At 37.1% G+C, this 19716-nt stretch overlaps 1 protein-coding gene across 1 annotated transcript in view; it reads left to right on the top strand.

The window, feature by feature from the left end:
* Positions 1 to 19716, top strand: part of DNAJC1 (DnaJ heat shock protein family (Hsp40) member C1) — a 258888-nt gene that overhangs the window by 136704 nt on the left and 102468 nt on the right. The window contains exon 8 of the mRNA XM_036280549.1: positions 2839 to 3002. Within this exon, the coding sequence (XP_036136442.1) occupies positions 2839 to 3002 (164 nt within the window). The remainder of the gene's footprint in view (positions 1 to 2838; positions 3003 to 19716) is intronic.

Consider the following 19716-nt stretch of genomic DNA (forward strand, 5'->3'; position numbering starts at 1 on the left):
CTGACTCTACAGGGAAAGGTGATCTTCATTACCTCTCAGCAGGGATGAAAGTCTGGCTTCCTACACAGTCTTCTCCCATGTCACCGTGGTGGGGAGACTGTAGTGCCTCATTACAGCCTCACAATGGCAGGAGTCTATCTAGGCTTCCCATTAGCCTTGCTGGCACGGAGAGGGGTTTTATCAGTTCTTTCTGTTCTGTTTGCCTGACGTAGATTGGTTATTCTCTAAAAGTTTTGTCTTGCTATACTGATGTTTTTCTGTTCCTATGGCTATAGAGAGAAACCTTTTTTGTTTGGTTGGTTTTTCTTTTTGGTTTGGGATATGAGGCCAAAAGAAAACTCACAGAAGTCACCACCTTTGTGTTCATTAGGTCTTCCCATATCTAGCTGGTCTCGCTTCTTCTCTCCAACATTCAGAATTCTATTGTGTTTGGTTTCATATAAATATTTTGGGACTTTTAGGGTTTTTTTAGTGGGATGACTATAGAAAAATACTCCATTTTTCCAGAAGTAGAAGTTTTACATTACTTTTTAAATGCTTGTTTTTTCAGTGCTATTTAGAGAGAGTACAGGGAGGAAAAGAGAGAGAGAGAAAGGAAGAAACATTGATGCGAGAGGGACACATCAATTGGATGCCTCCTGCAGGACCCCGATCGGGGCCAGGGATTGAACCTGCTACCAAGATAGGTGCCCTTGACCCGGAATTGGACCTGTGACCCTTTGGTCCACAGACCAACACTCTAACCACTGAGCCGAAATGGCCAGGGATTAATGTACATTATTTTTGGCCATTTTTTTTCTGTTGAGCTTCTTATCCCCTTGTCATAAGATCTCTTTATATAGTCTATTTAGCATAAGATCTCTTTATATAGTCTATTTAGCAATTTTGTTTGTACTTTGATTTATAGATGTTCTTTCCAAATCTATTATTTTCTCTTGATTTTTTACTCTATCTTCTATCTTTTTGTTAGCGTCTGGGTCCCTAGTTAAGATTTCCTCTTTCTTTAAGTAGTAGTAATTTTTTAGATTTCTTATTGCAAGATTTTTATTCTTTTGGTTTAAATAAAATCTCTTTTCCATGTGGGATTTATTTTTATATAGGTCCAGCTTTGTGTCCAGGTTTGTTTTTTTTTTTTTCAGATTAATATTCAATTGTGCCAGCATCATTTATTAAATCCTTTTCCCATTGAATTGAAATATCTATAGATTTTCTGTTCTCTTCCAGGATTTTGTCAGTTCCTCTGCCAATATATTAATTTTATTAAATTGTAGTACATGCAAACATACACACACAGAGATTGGTAAAGATATGATTATAAAAGGCTGTGTGTGTTTGACAGTAGTAATTAAAAAATGGAGTTGCTTCTCAATGTTAACTTGCTAATCAAAATGGGATTTAATGAAGAGGACAATTGATAACTGTCTTTTGATAACTACCCCTGACGCTGCCAGATGAATCTTGCCTTTGCAAAATATTGAAAAGGTTAATATATGCCATCTATTGAGCCAATTTTGTTCCAGGTAGTATGTTAGGTGATATATAATTTTTCTCATATCAACTTTATAAGGTTATATTTATCTCTCTTTTACAGATGAGACGATGACACTTATTCAGAGAGTTAAGTTACTTGCCCAAAATTATGTAACTATTAGGTAGTAAAGGTAGAATTAAAACACTAATGACCAGACTCTTTCAGTTGTGCCAAAATGAAATATTTCACGTAAAGTAATTTTTTCCCCAGTTTTTTCTAATTTTATTTTTCAATTACAGTTTGCATTCAGTGGTTTTTTTTTCTTAATCCTCACCCGAGTACATATTTCCATATTTTGTTCAGATAGAGTGGGAGGGAGAGAGAGAGAAAGCAACATCAACATGAAAGGGACACATCAAGTGGCTGCCTCCCGCACGACCCAACCAGGGCCGGGGACAAACCACAACCAAGATACGTGCCCTTAGCGGGAACCAAACCCGGGTCTCTATGGACCACTGGCCGATGCTCTAACCACTGAGCCAAACTGGCCAGGGCAATGGTTTTTTTTTTTATTAGTTTCAAGTGTACAGCATAGCAATTAGATAATCATATACTTCACGAAGTATTCCCCCAATATTTCAAGTATCCACCTGGCACCATGCATAGTTATTACAGTATTGTTGACTATACCCCATATGCTTTACTTTATATCCCTGTGATAACTACCAATTAGTACTTCTTAATCCCTTCACCTTTTCCACCCAGCCCCCAATGCCACTTTCTTCTGGCATCGACCAGTCTGTTCTCTGTATCTACAGTCATCCCTCGCCACTTCGCGCTTCGACTTTCACGGCCTCACTCTATCGAGGTTTACGGTATAAATCTGTTTCTATTTAGTCTGTTATATAATTGAAATCATATGGAAAGTGCTTTAAAAACTAAACATGTATACAAATTGATATGATGGTTATATCATAATCATCTCAACTTTAGCATCTGAGGGTATTTTTGTTTTGATTTTTATTTATTGATTTGAGAGGAGGAAAAAGAAAGAGAGAGAGAGAAACATAGATTTGTTCTTTCACTTATTTATGCACACATTGGTTAATTTTTGTTTGTGCCCTGACCAGGGATCAAACCTGCAACCTTGGCATATAAGGATGATGCTCTAACCAGTTGAGCTACCCAGCCAGGGCCTCTGAGCTTTATTTTAAAACAATGCAGTCGATAATGTATGCTAAAACTTATAGCTAGATATTTTTATGAAAGAACAATATTTGTGTGTTCTTTCAAGATATGGTCTGTGAATAAAATGTTAAAAATTATCTTTGTTCTTTTATTAATTGGTTCTTTTAAACATTTTTCAGAGCAGAAGAAAGTTAAAGTAAAAAAACCAAAACCTGAATTTCCTGTGTATACACATTTAGAAAATACATATATTCCATCATATGATCATGGAACTTCTATAGAAGAAATTGAGGAACAAATGGATGATTGGCTGGAAAACAGGAACAGAACACAGAAAAAACAGGTAAATAAACTTTTGAAAACTTTTTTTAATTGAGTAAAATACATACAGAAAAGTACATAAAATATAGATATATATAGCTATATATCTCAGTGAGTTCAGTGATCTACCACAAGAGAACCAAGTTAACCATTGCCATAATAATCAAGAAATAGAATATTGCTATTATTTGCAGTGGCCAATGGAAGCAACCAAAGAGTCCTTTGATAGATGATTGAATAAAGGAGATGTGGTACATACATACAGTAGAGTAATACTCAGCCATAAGAAAAGATGAAATGCTGCCATTTGCAACAACATGAATGGACCTTGAGAATATTATGCTAAGCGAAGTAAGTCAGAGTCAAGAACCATATGATTTCACTCATATGTGGGATATAAAACTGAAAGAAACAAATGAACAAATAAGACAAAAACTCATAGCCCTGGCCAGTTTGGCTCAGCGGTTAGAGCGTCGGCCTGCGGTCCTGAGAGACCCGGGTTCGGTTCCCGCTAAGGGCACGTACCTCAGTTGCAGTTTGTCCCCGGCCCTGGTCGGTTGTGCGGGTGGCAGCCACTCGATGTGTCCCTTTCACATCGATGTTTCTCGCTCTCTCTCTGTTCCTCTCTCTCCCTCCCACTCTACCTGAACAAAAAATGGAAAAATGTCCTCTGGTGAGGATAAAAAAAAAAAAAAAAATTCATAGACACAGACAACAGTATGGTGGTTACCAGAGTGAAAGGGGGTTTTGGGGATAGTAAAGGATAAGTAGGGTCAAATATATGGTGACAGAAGGAGATTTGACTTTCAGTGGTAAACACACAGTGCCATATATAGATGATGTATCACAGGACTGTACACTTGAAACCTGTATAATTTTATTAACCAATGTCACAAGAAAGGAAGGAAGGGAGGGAGGGAGGGAGGGAGGAAGGAAGGAAGGAAGGAAGGAAGGAAGGAAGGAAGGAAGGAAGGAAGGAAGGAAGGAAGGAAGGAAGGAAGGAAAAGAAGAGAAAAGAAAAGAAAAAAAGAAAAGACAAAGAAAAGAAGAAAAGAAAAGAAAACATTGCCAGTGCCTGGAGGCCTCACTCATGCTTCCTCCTGGTCATTTCTTTTCTTTTCTTCCAGTAAGATGATGACCCTGACTTCTAACATCATAGATTAGTTTTACCTGTTGTTTGGAAGTTTATAAGTGGAATCATCCTCAATCCATTCAGGCTGCCATAACAAAAATATAATAGACTGGGTAATTTAAAGAACAAACATTTATTTCTCACAGTTCTGAAGACTGGAAAGTCCAAGATCAAGGCATCAGTAGATTTGGTGTCTGGTGAGGGTACTCTTCCTAATTCATAGACAGTCTTCTTGCTGTGTGCTCATATGGCAGAAGAGGTGAGAGAGCTCTCTGGGGTGTTTTTTATAAGGGCACTATTGTGACAAATGATAAGATTTCATTCTCTTTTATGACATAGTAATATTCCACTGTATAGATATACCACCATTTCTTTTTTTTTTTAACTCATCTTTATTGTTGAATGTATTATAGATATTTCCCCCCTTTTCCCCCATTGACCCCCTCCTCCTCAGTCCTGCCCCCTCCTGCCTTCCACACTCTATTGTCGGTGTCCATTGGTTATGCATATATTCATACAAGTTCTTTGGTTTGTCTCATCCCACACTCCCTACCCCCGTTTGAGGTTCATCAGTCTAACAACCAATTTGTACTTCTTAATTCCTTCATCTTTTTTACCCATCCGCCACCCCCCACCCATCTGGCAAGCAACAAAAAAAGTTCTCTGTATCAGATGTCTGTTTCTGTTCTGCTTGCTCATTTTGTTTGTAGATGCAATTGTTGATAGATATGTATTAATTAGCATTTTATTGTTCATATTTTTGTTCTCCTCCTCCTTCAAGAAGACCCTTCAACATTTCATATAATACTGGTTTGGTGGTGATGAACTCCTTTAGCTTTTTCTTGTCTGGGAAACTCTTGATATGTCCATCGATTCTAAATGATAGCTTTGCAAGACAGAGTAATCTTGGTTGTAGGTTACTGCTTTTTATCACTTTGAATATCACTTGCCACTCCTTTCTGGCCTGCAAAGTTTCTTTTGAGAAATCAGCTGACAGTCTTATGGGAGCTCCTTTGTAGGTAATGGACTGCTTTTCTCTCACTGCTTTTATGATTCTCTCTTTGTCTTTAATCTTTGGCATTTTGATGATGATGTGTCTTGGTTTGGACCTCTTTGGGTTCACCTTGTTTGGGACCCTCTGTGCTTGCTGAACTTGTATGTCTGTTTCCTTCACCAAGTTAGGAAAGTTTTCTGTCATTATTTTTTCAAATAGGTTTTCAATATCTTGCTCTCTCTCTCTTTCTAATGGCACCCCTATAATGCAAATGTTGGCATGCGTGAAGTTGTCCCAGAGGCTCCTTACACTGTCCTCATTTGTTTGGATTCTTTTTTCTTTTTGCTGTTCTGATTGGATGTTTTCTGCTTCCTTATATTCCAAATCGATGGTTTGCTTCTTGGCTTTACCTACTCTACTATTGATTCCCTGTAAATTATTTTTTATTTCAGTTAGTGCATCCTTAATTTCTGACTGGCCCTTTTTTATGTTGTTGATGTTCTCACTAAGTTCCTCAGAGGTCTCCTTAAGTTCCTTGAAGGTCTCACTAAGTTCCTTGAATGTCTCACCACATTTCCTGAGCAACCTTATAACCTGTGTTTTAAACTCTGCATCTGTTAGATTGCTTGTCTCCATTTTGTTTAGTTCTTTTCCTAGAGTTTTATTCTTTTTTTAAATTTGGGACATGTTTCTTTGTCTCCTCCTTTTGGCTGCTTCCCTGTGATTGTTTCTATGTATTAGGTAGGGTTGCTCTGTCTCCTAGGCTTCGTAGGGTGGCCTGTTGTTGTAGGTGTCCTGTAAGATCCAGTGGCACAGCTGCCCTGATGATCCCAGCTGGGCCCACGAGGTGAAGCCCTAATGTAGACTGTATACACTTCTGTTGTAATTGAGTCTTGATTGCTGTTGGCACATCAGTGGGAGGGATTATACCACAATTTCTTTATCCATTTATCCATCAAATTTTTATATAAATAGTTTATTTAATTTTTAATTTAAAAGTATTACAGATGCCGCTCCTTTTTTACCCCGATTGACCCCACTCCACCTCCCACCCTGCCTTCACCACACTGTTGTCTGTGTCCATTGGTTATGCATATATGCAAATACGTTCTTTGGTTTATCTCATGCCACCTCCTGACCCACTTCCCTCTGAGGTTTGTCAGTCTGTTCCCTATTTTCATGTCTCTGGATCTATTTTGTTCATCAGTTTATTTTGGTCATTAGATTCCACAAAAAGTGAGATCATGTGATACTTGTCTTTCTCTGACTGGCTTATTTTAGCATAATACTCTCCAGGTCCTTCCATGCTATCTCAAAGAGATCTTTCTTTTACAGCTGCATAGTATTTCATTGTGGAAAGGTACCACAGCTTTTTTATCCACTCATCTACTGATGTACACTTGAGCTGTTTCCAGATTTTAGTTATTTTAAATAATGCTGCTATGAACATAGGGGTGCATATATTTTTTCTGATTGGTGTTTCAGGCTTCTTAGGATATATTCCTAGAAATGGGATCACTGGGTCAAATGGCAGATCAATTTTTAATTTTTTGAGGAAACATCATGTTGTTTTCCACAGTGGCTGCACCAGTCTGCATTCCCACCAGCAGTGTACTCAAGTCTCCTTTTCTCCACAACCTCACCAGCACTTATTGTTTAATGATTTGTTGATTGCAGCCATTCTGGCAGGTGTGAGGCGATACCTCCTAGTTATTTTAATTTGCATCTCTCTGATAATTGGTGACATTGAGCATTTTTTTATACATCTCTGAGCCATTTGTATGTATTCTAAATTGTATTTTTAATTTCAATTTCTTATAGCTCTTTATGAATACATGACAATACAATTCAGTTTTATATATTGATTTTTTTATCCTACAAGTTTGCAGCTTTATTAAACTCACTTATTAGTCCTAGTAGCTTTTTTATTTATATATGTGTATGTATGTATATGTGTGTGTGTGTATATGTGTGTGTGTGTGTGTGTGTGTGTGTGTATAAAAACTCCTTGGGATTTTCTACATGGATGGCTATATTACCTGCAAATAAAGACAATTTTTGTTCTTTCCAATTTGGAAAACTTACGTATTTTTCTTGTCTTTTGATTGAACACACAGCCTCTAATCCAATATTTATTTTAAGTGATTAGAGAAGACGTTTTTATTTCCTTCTTGATCTTGGAAAATATTCAGTCTTTTACCACTAAAAATTATGTTGTCCCAGGCCTTTTATCAGTTGCTCTTCATCAAGATGAGAAAAGTTCCTTCTATATCTAGTTTGGAGAGAATATTTTAAATGTTAAATTTAGTCCATTTTTTCCTGCATCTAATAGGGTGATAATATGGGGTTGTTGTTTTTTATTTGTTAATGTAGTGAATTTAATAAATTGATTTAAAAATGCTAAACTGGCCTTGCATTCCAGGGATGAACCCCACTTAGTCATTAGGTATTATCATTTCTATATGTTGTGAATTTGGTGCATATACTTGCTTAAAATTATCTCTGTGCTTATGAGGGATAGGTCTATAATTTTGTTTTATTTTAATTTTTTTCTCTTTTACATATTAAATGATGATGGCCTCACAGAATTTATTGGGAAGTGTTTCCTACTCTATTTTCTACAAGCATTTGTATAGAAATTCATCTATGTTTTTCTTGAGTTAGTGTTGGTAATTTATATCTTTGAAGGGATTAGAATATATTTCATCTAAGTTGTTGAATGGCTTGTTTATAATATTCCTTTATTATCATATTAATATCTGTAGTGATGGCTCCTCCTTCATTTGATTGGCAGTTTGTGTCTTCTGTTTTATTTCTGGTCAGTAGCAACAGAAATATATCCATTTAACTGATTTTCTTTAAATATCAGCTTTTGGTTTTATTGATTTTTCTGTATTGTTTTTCAGTTTTGTATTTTATTGATTTCTGTTATTATTTATTTCCTGTCATCTACTTATTAAAAATTTAATTTGCTCTTCATTTTTTAGTTTCTTACGGTGGAAGTTTAAGTCATTGATTTAAAAATTTCCTTCTTGCCCTGGCCAATTTGGCTCAGCGGTTGGAGCGTCCGCCTGTGGTCCAGAGAGACCCGGGTTCAGTTCCCGCTAAAGGCACGTACCTCGGTTGCAGTTTGGCCCCGGCCCTGGTTGGGTCATGTGGGTGGCAACCACTCCATGTGTCCCTTTCACGTCAATGTTTCTCTCTCTCTTCCTCTCTCTCCCTCCCACTCTATCTGTATAAAAATTTCCTTCTTTTCTAAGTAGTAAGGCTGTCAATTTCCTCTGAACACTGGTTTATTTCAATCTAGAGTTTTATATTATTATATTTTAGCTGTATTCCACAATTTTTGATATCATGTTTTCATTTTCTTTCAGTTCAGACAGTCTAATTTGCCTTGTGATTTTTTCTTTGACTCATCTTCAGTTTCCTAATAAATAGGTATTTTCAAGATATCTTTCTGTTATTGCCTTCTATTTATGTACAGTTTTTTTTATTCTTAAGTTTACAGTATTTGAAATTTTAGATGGGTGTTTAATTTATTTTTATTTAGTAGTATTACTGACATTTTTGGTTTTAAATTATCAACTTAGCTTTGCTTTCTATTTGTCCCTCATGTTTTATGTGGGTTTTTTTTTCTATTTCTGCTCTTATTCTTTTTGTTTTTGTTTTTTTTATCCTCACCCGAGGACATTTTTCCATTTTTTGTTCAGATAGAGCGGGAGGGAGAGAGAGGAAGGGAGAGAGAGAGAAACATCGATGTGAAGGGACACATCGAGTGGCTGCCACCCACACAACCAACCAGGGCCGGGGACTAACTACAACCGAAGTACGTGCCCTTAGCGGGAACCGAACCCGTGTCTCTCTGTACCGCAGGCCGACGCTCCAACCGCTGAGCCAAACCGGCCAGGGCCTCTTATTCATTTTGAATTGGCTAATTTTTTCTTGATTGATTGATTGGTTTCAGAGAGAGAAAAATACATTGCTTTGTTGTTCCACCCACTTATGCATTCATTCGTTGATTCTTTTTTTTTAAGATTTTTTAAAATTGATTTTTAGAGAGCAAGGAAGAGAGCGGGAGAGAGGGACAGAAACATCAATGTGAGAGTGAAACATGGAACGGCTGCCTCCTTCATGACGCCTACTGGAGATTAAGCCTGCAACCCAGGCATGTGCCCTGACCTGGAATTGAACTGGCAACTTTTTGGTGCACAAGCTGATACCCCACCAACTGAGCCACACCAGCCAGGGCTGGATTGGTTAATTTTTACTTTTCATTTCTCCCTTCTATGAACTTGATGTAGTTATACACTTTTAAATTATTCTTTTAGTGGATAATATAGGGTATTCAACATACATCTTGATTTATTACAGTCTTGTATGAGTTTCTATTGCCACTTCCCAAACAATGAAATCATCTTAGACCCTTTGCTTTATCTATTTTCTTCCAGTATTCGTATGTTATCGTGTATTGTGTGTCCCACCCCCAAATTCATACACTGAAGCCCTAACTCCCAGAGCCTTAGAATGTGTCACTTGGAAATAGGGTCGTTACATATGTGATTAGAGAACTGTGTTATCATGCAGCATTTCATTTCCTGTGTTTCTCTACATTGTTTTCTCATTAGAATGTTTATCTGTATTTGAACTGACCATAGAAATGTGCATTTTACTTCTAGTAGGTACTTTTTAAATTAATCAAGTGTCTAAAGTGATTTATCATGATGACTTTTGCTGAGAGAGCACATTAATAGAAGGGGGTGTGGAGACAAAATACTGGACTCTTAAGGTCAGGAGACCTGCATCTAGTTTTAGCATCACTGTTACCTATATGATCTAGGTGTTAGTTTTTTTTATCATTTAATATCACAAAAAATGTGAAATTATCTGCTTTAATCTACCTTAGAGATAAGAGTATATATGTTAAAACATTTTCTAAACTGAGAAACTCTAAAACAAAGTTTTCCTTGTATTCTAATCTGCTTTGGGATCATCCTGTCATTTTCAAAGTTCTCATCTACGTTTCAATTTTTCTTTAGTCCTTTTAAAATTAGAGGCCAGATGAAGATAAATATATGTTGCAGTTGACCTTCCTGCTGTTATTAGTATTAAGAAGCTGACTCGTGCCCTGGCCGGTTTGGCTTAGCAGTTGGAGCATTGGCTCGCAGTCATGAGAGACCCGGGTTCCATTCCCTCTAAGGCACGTGCCTTGGTTGCAGTTTGTCCCTGGCCCCAGTTGGGGCTGTGTGGGTGGCGACCACTCGATGTGTCTCTCTCATGTCGATGTTTCTCTGTCTCTCTCTTCCTCCCTCTCTCCCTCTCGCTCTCTGAATGGAAAAAGTGTCCTCAGGTGAGGATTAAAAAAAAGAAGTTGACTCTTCAAGAGCTTATCTAATATTCTCCCTAACTAGTTTTTGTTTTGTCCAGTATATATTTGAAAGGAACGGTTTTATGTACCATGTCTGTAAGCGCTCATAAAGTATTGCTATGAAATGATATAATGGAGAGGTGAGCTTTTAGGAAACAGTGCCATAGGCATATGACATGACATGGTGGTGAATGATCATAAATAGAAGATAATGTACCTGTGTATAGTTCATATGGACAAATTTTATAAGCAAAATACCATGGTTGAAAGCTAGCTTTTGATTTTACTGATAATTCCATGTCAAATACGGGAAATATAAATTTTTATCATCAGCAGCACCATTCTTGACATTTTGTGAGTGTCAGATATTGTCCTATGTGTTAGATACATCAAGTAGCTTATTTAAACCTTACAAGAACCCTAAATTAGTAAGATTTTCTTCATTTTACAAAGGATGTTTGATTATCAGGGCCACTGTGGTGTATTTAGTTGAATCATGTGCAACTTCCATTTATTAGGGCAAAAACATCCAAATACTAGAAATTATACATGGCTCAACCAGTATAAGTAAATTAGACATTAATACACCAATGGGATTCCCTAACCTTCTTAAACTGTTGGAAGGGTCAAACCCAGGTAATTTCTCCCAGAATTTGCCAGGGCTTTCATCAGTGACAGTGTCTACAGAGCTTTGTAATAATAAATGAAGGATGACAAATATACAAATTGTAAAAATATTAGAGGAAAAGTGAAAATAAAAAGTTATTTCTGAATATTCTATAATTGCCTGACATCAGTTAAGTTTGTGATAGTTTTTCTTTTTTTTTTTCAATTTCTGAAACAATGTAGTTGTATATTTTAAATCCAATAAGCAGGATCAAAATTTTTTATTCCTCACCTGAGGATTATTATTATTTTTTTTTTTACATTCATCTTCAGATAGAGCGGAAGGGAGAGAGGGAGGAAGAGAGAGAGAAACATCAATGTGAGAGAGACACATTGACTAGTTGCCACCCACACAACCCCAACCGGGGCCGAGAACAAACTACAACCAAGGTACGTGCCCTTAGCGGGAACCAAACCCGGGTCTCTCTGGTCCACGGGCTGACGCTTTAACCGCTGAGCCAAAACAGCCAGTGCAGGATCAAATAATTTTTGTATGAAAACAATAATTCAAATACATGATTGATGAAAGTGAGGTTTTAATGAATCATTAGGTAAGTTAAGCCAAGTAATTTTCCACAATAAATATTATAACAAACTATTTTAAAATAAAAGTGTTTCTTCTTTCTCCTGTCTTCTCCCACCTGGTGATCCAGTGGTAATGTTCTGTATTGTTTTATGTAGGAGACCTAGATTTCATTCCTGTTCTCATTTCTCTCCCTGAGGCTACAATGAACAAAATAAGAAATAAAATCACTGTCCTGCATCCTTAGTGCCATGGGCTGTACCCTTGTCAGATTTCATAAGCTAAGCTAGATGGGCCTGGTTAGTATTGAGATGGAAGACCTCAAAGAAAACTAAGTCTGTGTAACACACATCTTATATGCAGCCAGTATTTCATCTTCTTTGAACCCTTCCCTTGCAGTCATTATTGCTACTATTTGATTGATTTACTTGCTCTAGGAAAACAATAACAACAGCAGCAACAGTCTTAAAAGTAAATGCATTTATTTTACCTTTTCAAACTGGAAAGATTATTTAGCTTGAAAAGTGCTTGGCTATATTCTTGAAGAAACTGTTCCAACTAGCAGTGTTTTTTATTGTCTACAATTTTACTTTCTTAGGGACTTCTCAATCTATTTATCTCTATAGACTGTTCTCTGTTTCAATTTATTTTGAGAGGTAGTGTTACCCTTATTTTACAAACACATGAAATTATTTTAATGTTATGTGAAAAGTCAAAACTTAGAATTATTTTCTTGTTCTCTTTAAAACCTAGAATATCTACATACTCTGTAATTTTCAATGTTAATTTAAGTCTCAAATACCACTAATTTTAATTAGATATATAATTCCGTTACAAATGCACTAATGTTTTAACCATGAGTAGACCCAATCTACCTACAGCTGTTCTTCTCTAAACACACACAAACACAGCTTTCATAACTACAGATGGTACATATGCATGCTTGCACACATACATACCTATGTTCTTTAACAGACTGGTCTGTTCGCCTTATCTCTCCCTCCCTTCCCCTCCCTCCCTAAAGGAACCCTTTTTTACAATGAAACTTTACATAGAACCTGAATACCTCAGTGTATGCAAGGCAGATTTGTTTTTTAAGCTGAGCTTCTCTGATTAAAGTCAAAATGAGGGAGGCTAGAGACCTATCTATTTGTCTCTTCCTCACCCCATGAGGCAAAAAACACCTTGGAAAAATCCTAAAATTCTAAAAAAACTGTCTGCCCTTCTCAGTTTCACATTCATCCATATACACAAAATTTTTGAAAGAGTAATGGTGAGTAAAGAAAAGCAAGTAAACAAAAAACAGTAAGAGCAGAAACAAAATCAGGTATTGTGAGAAAATGGGTACTTGACTAGAGGTAAGTGTGTAACTCTAAAAGAGGAAATTATTTAAATGAAAATGAAGTGCATCCTTGGCGGGTTTGGCTCAGCAAACCAAAGATTCTCGAGTTCAATTGTGGTCAAGGGAACGTAGCTCAATTGTGGTTCTATCCCAGCCCTGGTCTCGGTCGTGCTGGAGGGAGCCAATCGATGGGTCTCTCTCACATCAATATCTGTCTATCTGTCTCTCTCTCTTCTCTCTCATTCTGTCTGAAAATAAATGGAAAAATATCGTCGGGTGAGAATTTAAAAAAGGAAAGATAAAGAAGTGCATATATCTTCACCAGGAAAGCAACTGTTTCTGTTTTAAAATGTTGATGATAATACTTTGAACTATAAGCATGGACCTGAAAATGTTCAGTAATGACTCTTGGTGATTTCTTACTCTACTCTACTCCAAATCCTCTTCGTTTCTGATGACTCCAAACCAAATTAAACCCCCAGAGTCATCGCAATCAGTTACAGATGGATGGTATATCCTTCTTTATGAAATAAAAATGGTAATTTATTTATATTATAGAGTATTTCAGAACTGATCCAATTTATAATTTAGTACCATTTAAGATAATATTCCTTATGTCATCAATGTTTATTTCAGGGAGCAGTTTTTCAAGTTACTCATTTTAAACTCATCATAAATCCCTCTTTACCAAAATTCTAGAAGACCCCATGAGAGTGGTGGGTTGATAAATTTTTAAAAATTGACTTTTGGGTGGGGAAAGGCCTCAATTTGTATTGTATGCCAATTTCAGTGGTAATTATTCCCATCGTGTCTGAGTTGAAATTATGAACATGAATTCACTGAAAGTGGAGTTGGGAAAAGATATGCAGTAGTAGTTTACCATTATATAATATGTGCACCATGTAGATACAATACATGTGAATATCCCCAGAGGCATACATAATAATAAAGTGTAGAAAAATAGTTAGGGAGTGATGAGTTTTGAGTATTACCTTTTTAGGTAGCATAATTACAAGTTTATAAAACTTAATTTTTAATGATGGGTATGTTTAACAACTGTCTCACAAAGTTTCTGAAAGTTTAGCTGTTGGCTCTCATGAGCTGGTGTGAGTGGACTCCAGCAAAGGAAATTTTGAGGAAAATTTCATTTCTTTACATTTTTCTAAATCTCTGATTCAACTAACCTTCGTCTGTCTCCAAGATTCACTGTAGCTATTGCAGATTATTTTGCTGTTGGTATTTAGAGAATTGGTGAATATAAATACCAGCCTGCTTACTGCTTCTTTTTATCAATTTGTCTATATTTTTAAGTCATCTATTATATTATTTTATAGTAATTTTATATCTAACTGTTACTTGTCTAGCAAGATGACTTTAAACCAATCAAAATTGGTTTTTTTCATGTTGTAACAACAGAACCAAAAGAAATGAGCCATGAGTACATTGGAGTATTAGTAAGATATTTTTGTTGACAGATCTTTAATTCCCTAAAACTGCCTAGATTGATCTGTTTTGTTGTTAAGAATAGGGTGGGTTTTCTTTTATAAACCTTTTTAATATAGTTAGTTGATAACAGCTGAGTCTCCAGTGAGAGGTCTCAATCTGTTACCCAGAAATTAACTATTTGTATTCATCATTAATATCAGCGTGCCACCAAATAGTTTATCATTCTTCAGTTTACTCTTTAATCAGATTGTTTTATGTGTACTTTCTGAAACAGTTATATTTTCAAAATGATCTGACTACGGCAATATTATATTTAGAATATATACTATTTCCGAAAGGTAAATTAGAACTTTGCCTATTAGAAAATTGTGTATTTTGCTGAGTTAACCTTTTATATTAAGGATGTTTGTCACATATGTAAAGCTTCAGGGAATAAAAGGTAACAGTAACTCTTTCTAAACATTGTTTCTGATTATTATAGAATGGATAACAGAGAAGTCACCCTGATAAATGAATTACTATATGATGCTATTAAAAGTGCATTTCAGGAATCTCTTGGTCATCATGACAGAAAGGGCCAGTGATTTGAGCTCAGAAAATTAAGATATTTGATCACTGTTTATGTGTTTGATATTCTTGCTCTATTAAAATTCTATTTTAAGTCTATTTAAATTACTTTCTATAAATACTAAGCTATATTTTGTGAGATTCTTTTACAGGTAAGATATGACATTAGTGTACCAAAAATATCAAATCTCTCAATTTTTCCAAACAAATTTCTGACTTTAAGCCCTCCCCCTGCAGCGTCTGTGAAAAGGCTATTGCTCATTCTTTGGGGCATGTTGCTCATTCTTTGGGGCATGTTCCTTTCCCAATTATTTCTCCAAAAAAATAGTCTGAGGTTGCTGCTTTGCTGATTGTCTGAGAATGCACTCTAATTTCTTTTTTTGACAATTTTATTTTTTCTTTAATTGTTGATAGTATTACAGATGTATCCCATTTTCTCCCTGTTTGTCCTCCGCCACCCCCACCCCACCCCAGGCCTTTTCTAAACTATTGTCTGTGTCCGTGAGTTATACATATATGTTCTTTGGTTAATCTCTTCCTATCCCCTCCCCTGACCCCACCCCCACTGAGATCTGTTATTCTATTCCATGCATCCATACCTCTGAACCTATTTTGTTCGTCAGTTTATTTTGTTCATTAGATTCCACATATGAGTGTGATCATGAGATATGTGTCTTTCTCTAACTGGCTTATTTTGCTTAGCTTATTAGTCTTCAAGTCCATCTATGCTGTCTCAAAGGGTAAGAGCACCGTCTTTTTTACAGCCACATAGTGTTCATTGTGTAAATGTACCACAGCTTTTTTATCCACTCATCTACTGATGGACAGATACTTGAGCTGTTTCCATATCTTAGCTATTGTAAATAACGCTGCTATGAATATTCTCTCTGATTGGTGTTTCGGGATTCTAAGAATATATCCCTAGAAATGGGATCACTGGGTCAAATTGCAGTTCCATTTTTAATTTTTTGAGGAACTTCCATACTGTTTTCCACAGTGGTTACACCAGTCTGCATTCCTACCAGAAGTGTATTAGTCTTCCCGTTTCTCCACATCCTCACCAGCACTCCTTTGTTGATTTATTGATTGTAGCCATTCTGGCAGATGTGACATAATACCTCATTGTTGTTTTAATTTGCATCAGTATGATGATTAGTGGTTTTGAGCATTTTTTTTCATATGTCTGTTGGCAATCTGTTATGTCCTCTTTGGAGAAGTGTCTGTTCAGGTCCTTTGCCCATTTTTAATTGGATTGTTTGTCTTCCTGGTGTTGAGTTGTATGAATTCCTTGTATATTTTGGAAATTACCCCTTATCAGATGTATCATTGATGAATATATTCTCCCATACAGTGGGTTCCCTTTTCATTTTGTTAATGGTTTATTTTGCTCTGCAGAAGCTTTTAAGTTTGGTGTAATCCCATTTGTCTATTTTTTTCCTTTGCCTTAAGTGATGTATCATTGAAAATACTATGTGAAATATCTGAGATTTTATTGCTTATGTTTTCTTCTAGGACTTTTATGGTTTTGTGACTTATATTTAAATCTTTTATCCAGCCCTGGCCAGTTTGGCTTAGCGGTTAGAGCGTCGGCCTGCGGTCCAGAGAGACCCGGGTTCGGTTCCCGCTAAGGGCATGTACCTCGGTTGCAGTTTGTCCCTGGCCCTGGTTGGGTCGTGCGGGTGGCAGCCACTCAATGCATCCCTTTCATGTTGATGTTTCCCTCTCTCTCTCTCTTCCTCTCTCCCTCCCACTCTATCTGAACAAAAAATGAAAAAATGTCCTCAGGTGAGGAAAAAAAATAAAAATTAAAAACTAAATAAATCTTTTATCCATTTTGAGTTTATTCTTGTGTATGGTGTATGTTGGTAGACTAGTTGTGTGTTTTTGCATGTACCTGTCGAATTTCCCAGCACCATTTATTGAGATGATATTTACTCCACTGCATGCTCTTACCTCCTTTGTCAAAAATTAATTGACCATATTGGCATGGGTTGACTTCTGAGGTCTCTGTTCTGTTCCATTGGTTACTATATGCCTGTTCTTGTGCCAGTAGCAAGGTGTTTTGATTACAAGGCTTTGTAAGTAGAGTTTGATATCTGGTACTGTGATCCCTCCAACTTTGCTCTTCTTTCTCAAGTTAGCTGTGGCTATTCAGGGTCTTTTTGGGTTCCATATAATTTTTGGAATATTTTTTCTAGATCTGCGAAATATGCCATTGGTATTTTCGTGGAAATTGCATTGAATCTGTAGATTTCTCAGGTAGTATGGACATTTTAATGATGTTAATTCTTCCAATCCATGAATACAGTATATGCTTCCACTTGTTTATATCTTCTTCTGTTTTCTTTTTTCAATGACTATAGATTTCTGAGTACAGGTCTTTTACGTTCTTGGTTAAGTTTGTTCCTTGGTTAAGTTTCTTCTTAGGTATCCTTTTTTTGTTGTTGCAATGTAAATGGAATTTTTAAAATTTATCTTTCTGAGAGTTCATTATCGGTGTATAAAAATGCCATCAAGCCCTGGCTGGTTTGGCTCAGCAGTTAGAGTGTCGGCCTGCGGTCCTGAGAGACCCAGGTTCGGTTCCCGCTAAGGGCATGTACCTCGGTTGCAGTTTGTCCCCGGCCCTGGTCGGTCGTGCGGGTGGTAGCCACTCGATGTGTCCCTTTCACATCGATGTTTCTCTCTCTCTGTTCCTCTCTCTCCCTCCCGCTCTACCTGAACAAAAAATGGAAAAATGTCCTCGGGTGAGGATAAAAAAAATAATAAAAAATAAAAATAAAAAAATGCCATCAATTTCTGGGTATTAATTGTATATCCTGCTTTTTTGTCAAATTTATTTATTTTTGTATTTTTTAACTTATCTTTATTGTTGAATGTATTACAGATGTCCCTCTTTTTCCTCCCTCGACCCCCTTCTCCCCAGTCCCACCCCCCTCCTGCTTTCCCACACTATTGTCTGTGTCCATTGGTTATGCATATATGCATATAAGTTCTTTGATTTCTCTCTTCCTGACCCTTCCCATTGAGGTTCATCAGTCTAACAACCAATATGTACTTCCTAATTCCTTTATCTTTTTCACCCAACTCCCCTCCCGTCTGGCAACCAACAAAAATTTCTCTGTATCTATGGGTCTGTTTCTCTTCTGCTTGCTCATTTTGTTTGTATATTCAGTTGTTCGTAGATATGTATTTATTACCATTTTATTCATTTTTTTTTTATCTTCACCCAAGGACATTTTTTGATATTTTGTTCAGATAGAGTGGGAGGGAGAGAGAGAGAAACATCGACGTGAAAGGGACACATCGAGTGGTCACCACCCACATGACCCAATCAGGGCCGGGGACAAACTGCAACCAAGGTTGCAGGAACTGAACCCGGGTCTCTTCAGACCGCAGGCCAGTGCTCTAATCGCTGAGCCAAACCGGCCAGGGCTTATTCATATTTTTTATTCTCTTCTTCAAGATGACCTGTCAACATTTCGTATAATACTGGTATGGTGGTGATGAACTCCTTTGGCTTTTTCTTGTCTGGGAAGCACTGTATAGTAGAATCCATAGATTCTAAATGATAGCTTTGCAGGATAGAGTAATCTTGGTTGTAGGTCTTTGCTTTTCATCCCTTTAAATATTTCTTGCTCCATTGTGGATAACTAACTGCTTTTCTCTTGCTGCTTTTAAGATTCTCTTTCTCTTTAACCTTTTGTATTTTGATGATGATGTGTCTTGGTGTGGACCTCTTTGAGTTCATCTTGTTTGGGACTCTGTGCTTCTTGGACTTGTATGTCTGTTTCCTTCACCAAGTTAGGGAAGTTTTCTGTCATTATTTTTTTAAATAGGTTTTCAATCTTTTGTTCTCTCTCTTCTTCCTTCCATAACCCCCATGATGCAAACGTTGGTATCCTTGAAGTTGTCCCAAAGGCTCCATACACTATCCTCATTTGGATTCTTTTTTCTTTTTGCTGTTCTGATTGGGTGTTTTTGCTTCCTTATATTCCAGTAGGTGAACTCAAGCTCTTCCCAGTGGTTTTACTATAGGATTGGCTTGTCTTGACTCCTATTTCAGATTTTTCTAAATTCTCTCAGATAAGCAGCATCTTGCCTCAGTGAGCCCATACATCTCACCAAGTGGCCCCAGGCCTGGCACTAAAGGCAGAGAGTCTTGGTTCACAGCTTGGCTTTGCCTGGGCACCTCCATGCTCAGCACAAGAAGCAGCCATCTGCAGATCACTTAATAGTTTATGCCTGGTGGCCCCAAGTAGAACACAGGCAACAACTGACCTTGCCCCAGAGCCAGCACACCGAGTGGACACCTTCAGACCATGTTGAAGCTTTACCACCCAACCACCTCCACAAGCGACACTCTGAAGGAGTAGACTAAGTGGGTACCAGAACACTACTGAAGTAAGTCTTGCTCTGCGTGGTGGACCCTGTACAGCTGATCCTCCAAGGTAGTCAGAGGTCAGTGGGTGCAGCCAGTCCTTGCAGCTTATCAGCCTAAGTAAATCTCTCTCGTTGAGATGTACCAACAGCAACCAAGACTCAATTGCAATAGAAGGGAGTACAGGCCACACTAGGGGTATCTTGAGGGCCCAGCTGAGGTGATCAGGGAGGCTGTTCCACTGGAACTACAGGACACCTACAACATTAGGCCAGCCTAGGAAGCCTAGGAGACATTGAAGCTCTACCTAATACATAGAAACA

The sequence above is a fragment of the Molossus molossus genome, unplaced genomic scaffold, assembly GCF_014108415.1.
Source record: "Molossus molossus isolate mMolMol1 unplaced genomic scaffold, mMolMol1.p scaffold_m16_p_1, whole genome shotgun sequence".
Taxonomy (NCBI): Eukaryota; Metazoa; Chordata; class Mammalia; order Chiroptera; family Molossidae; genus Molossus; species Molossus molossus.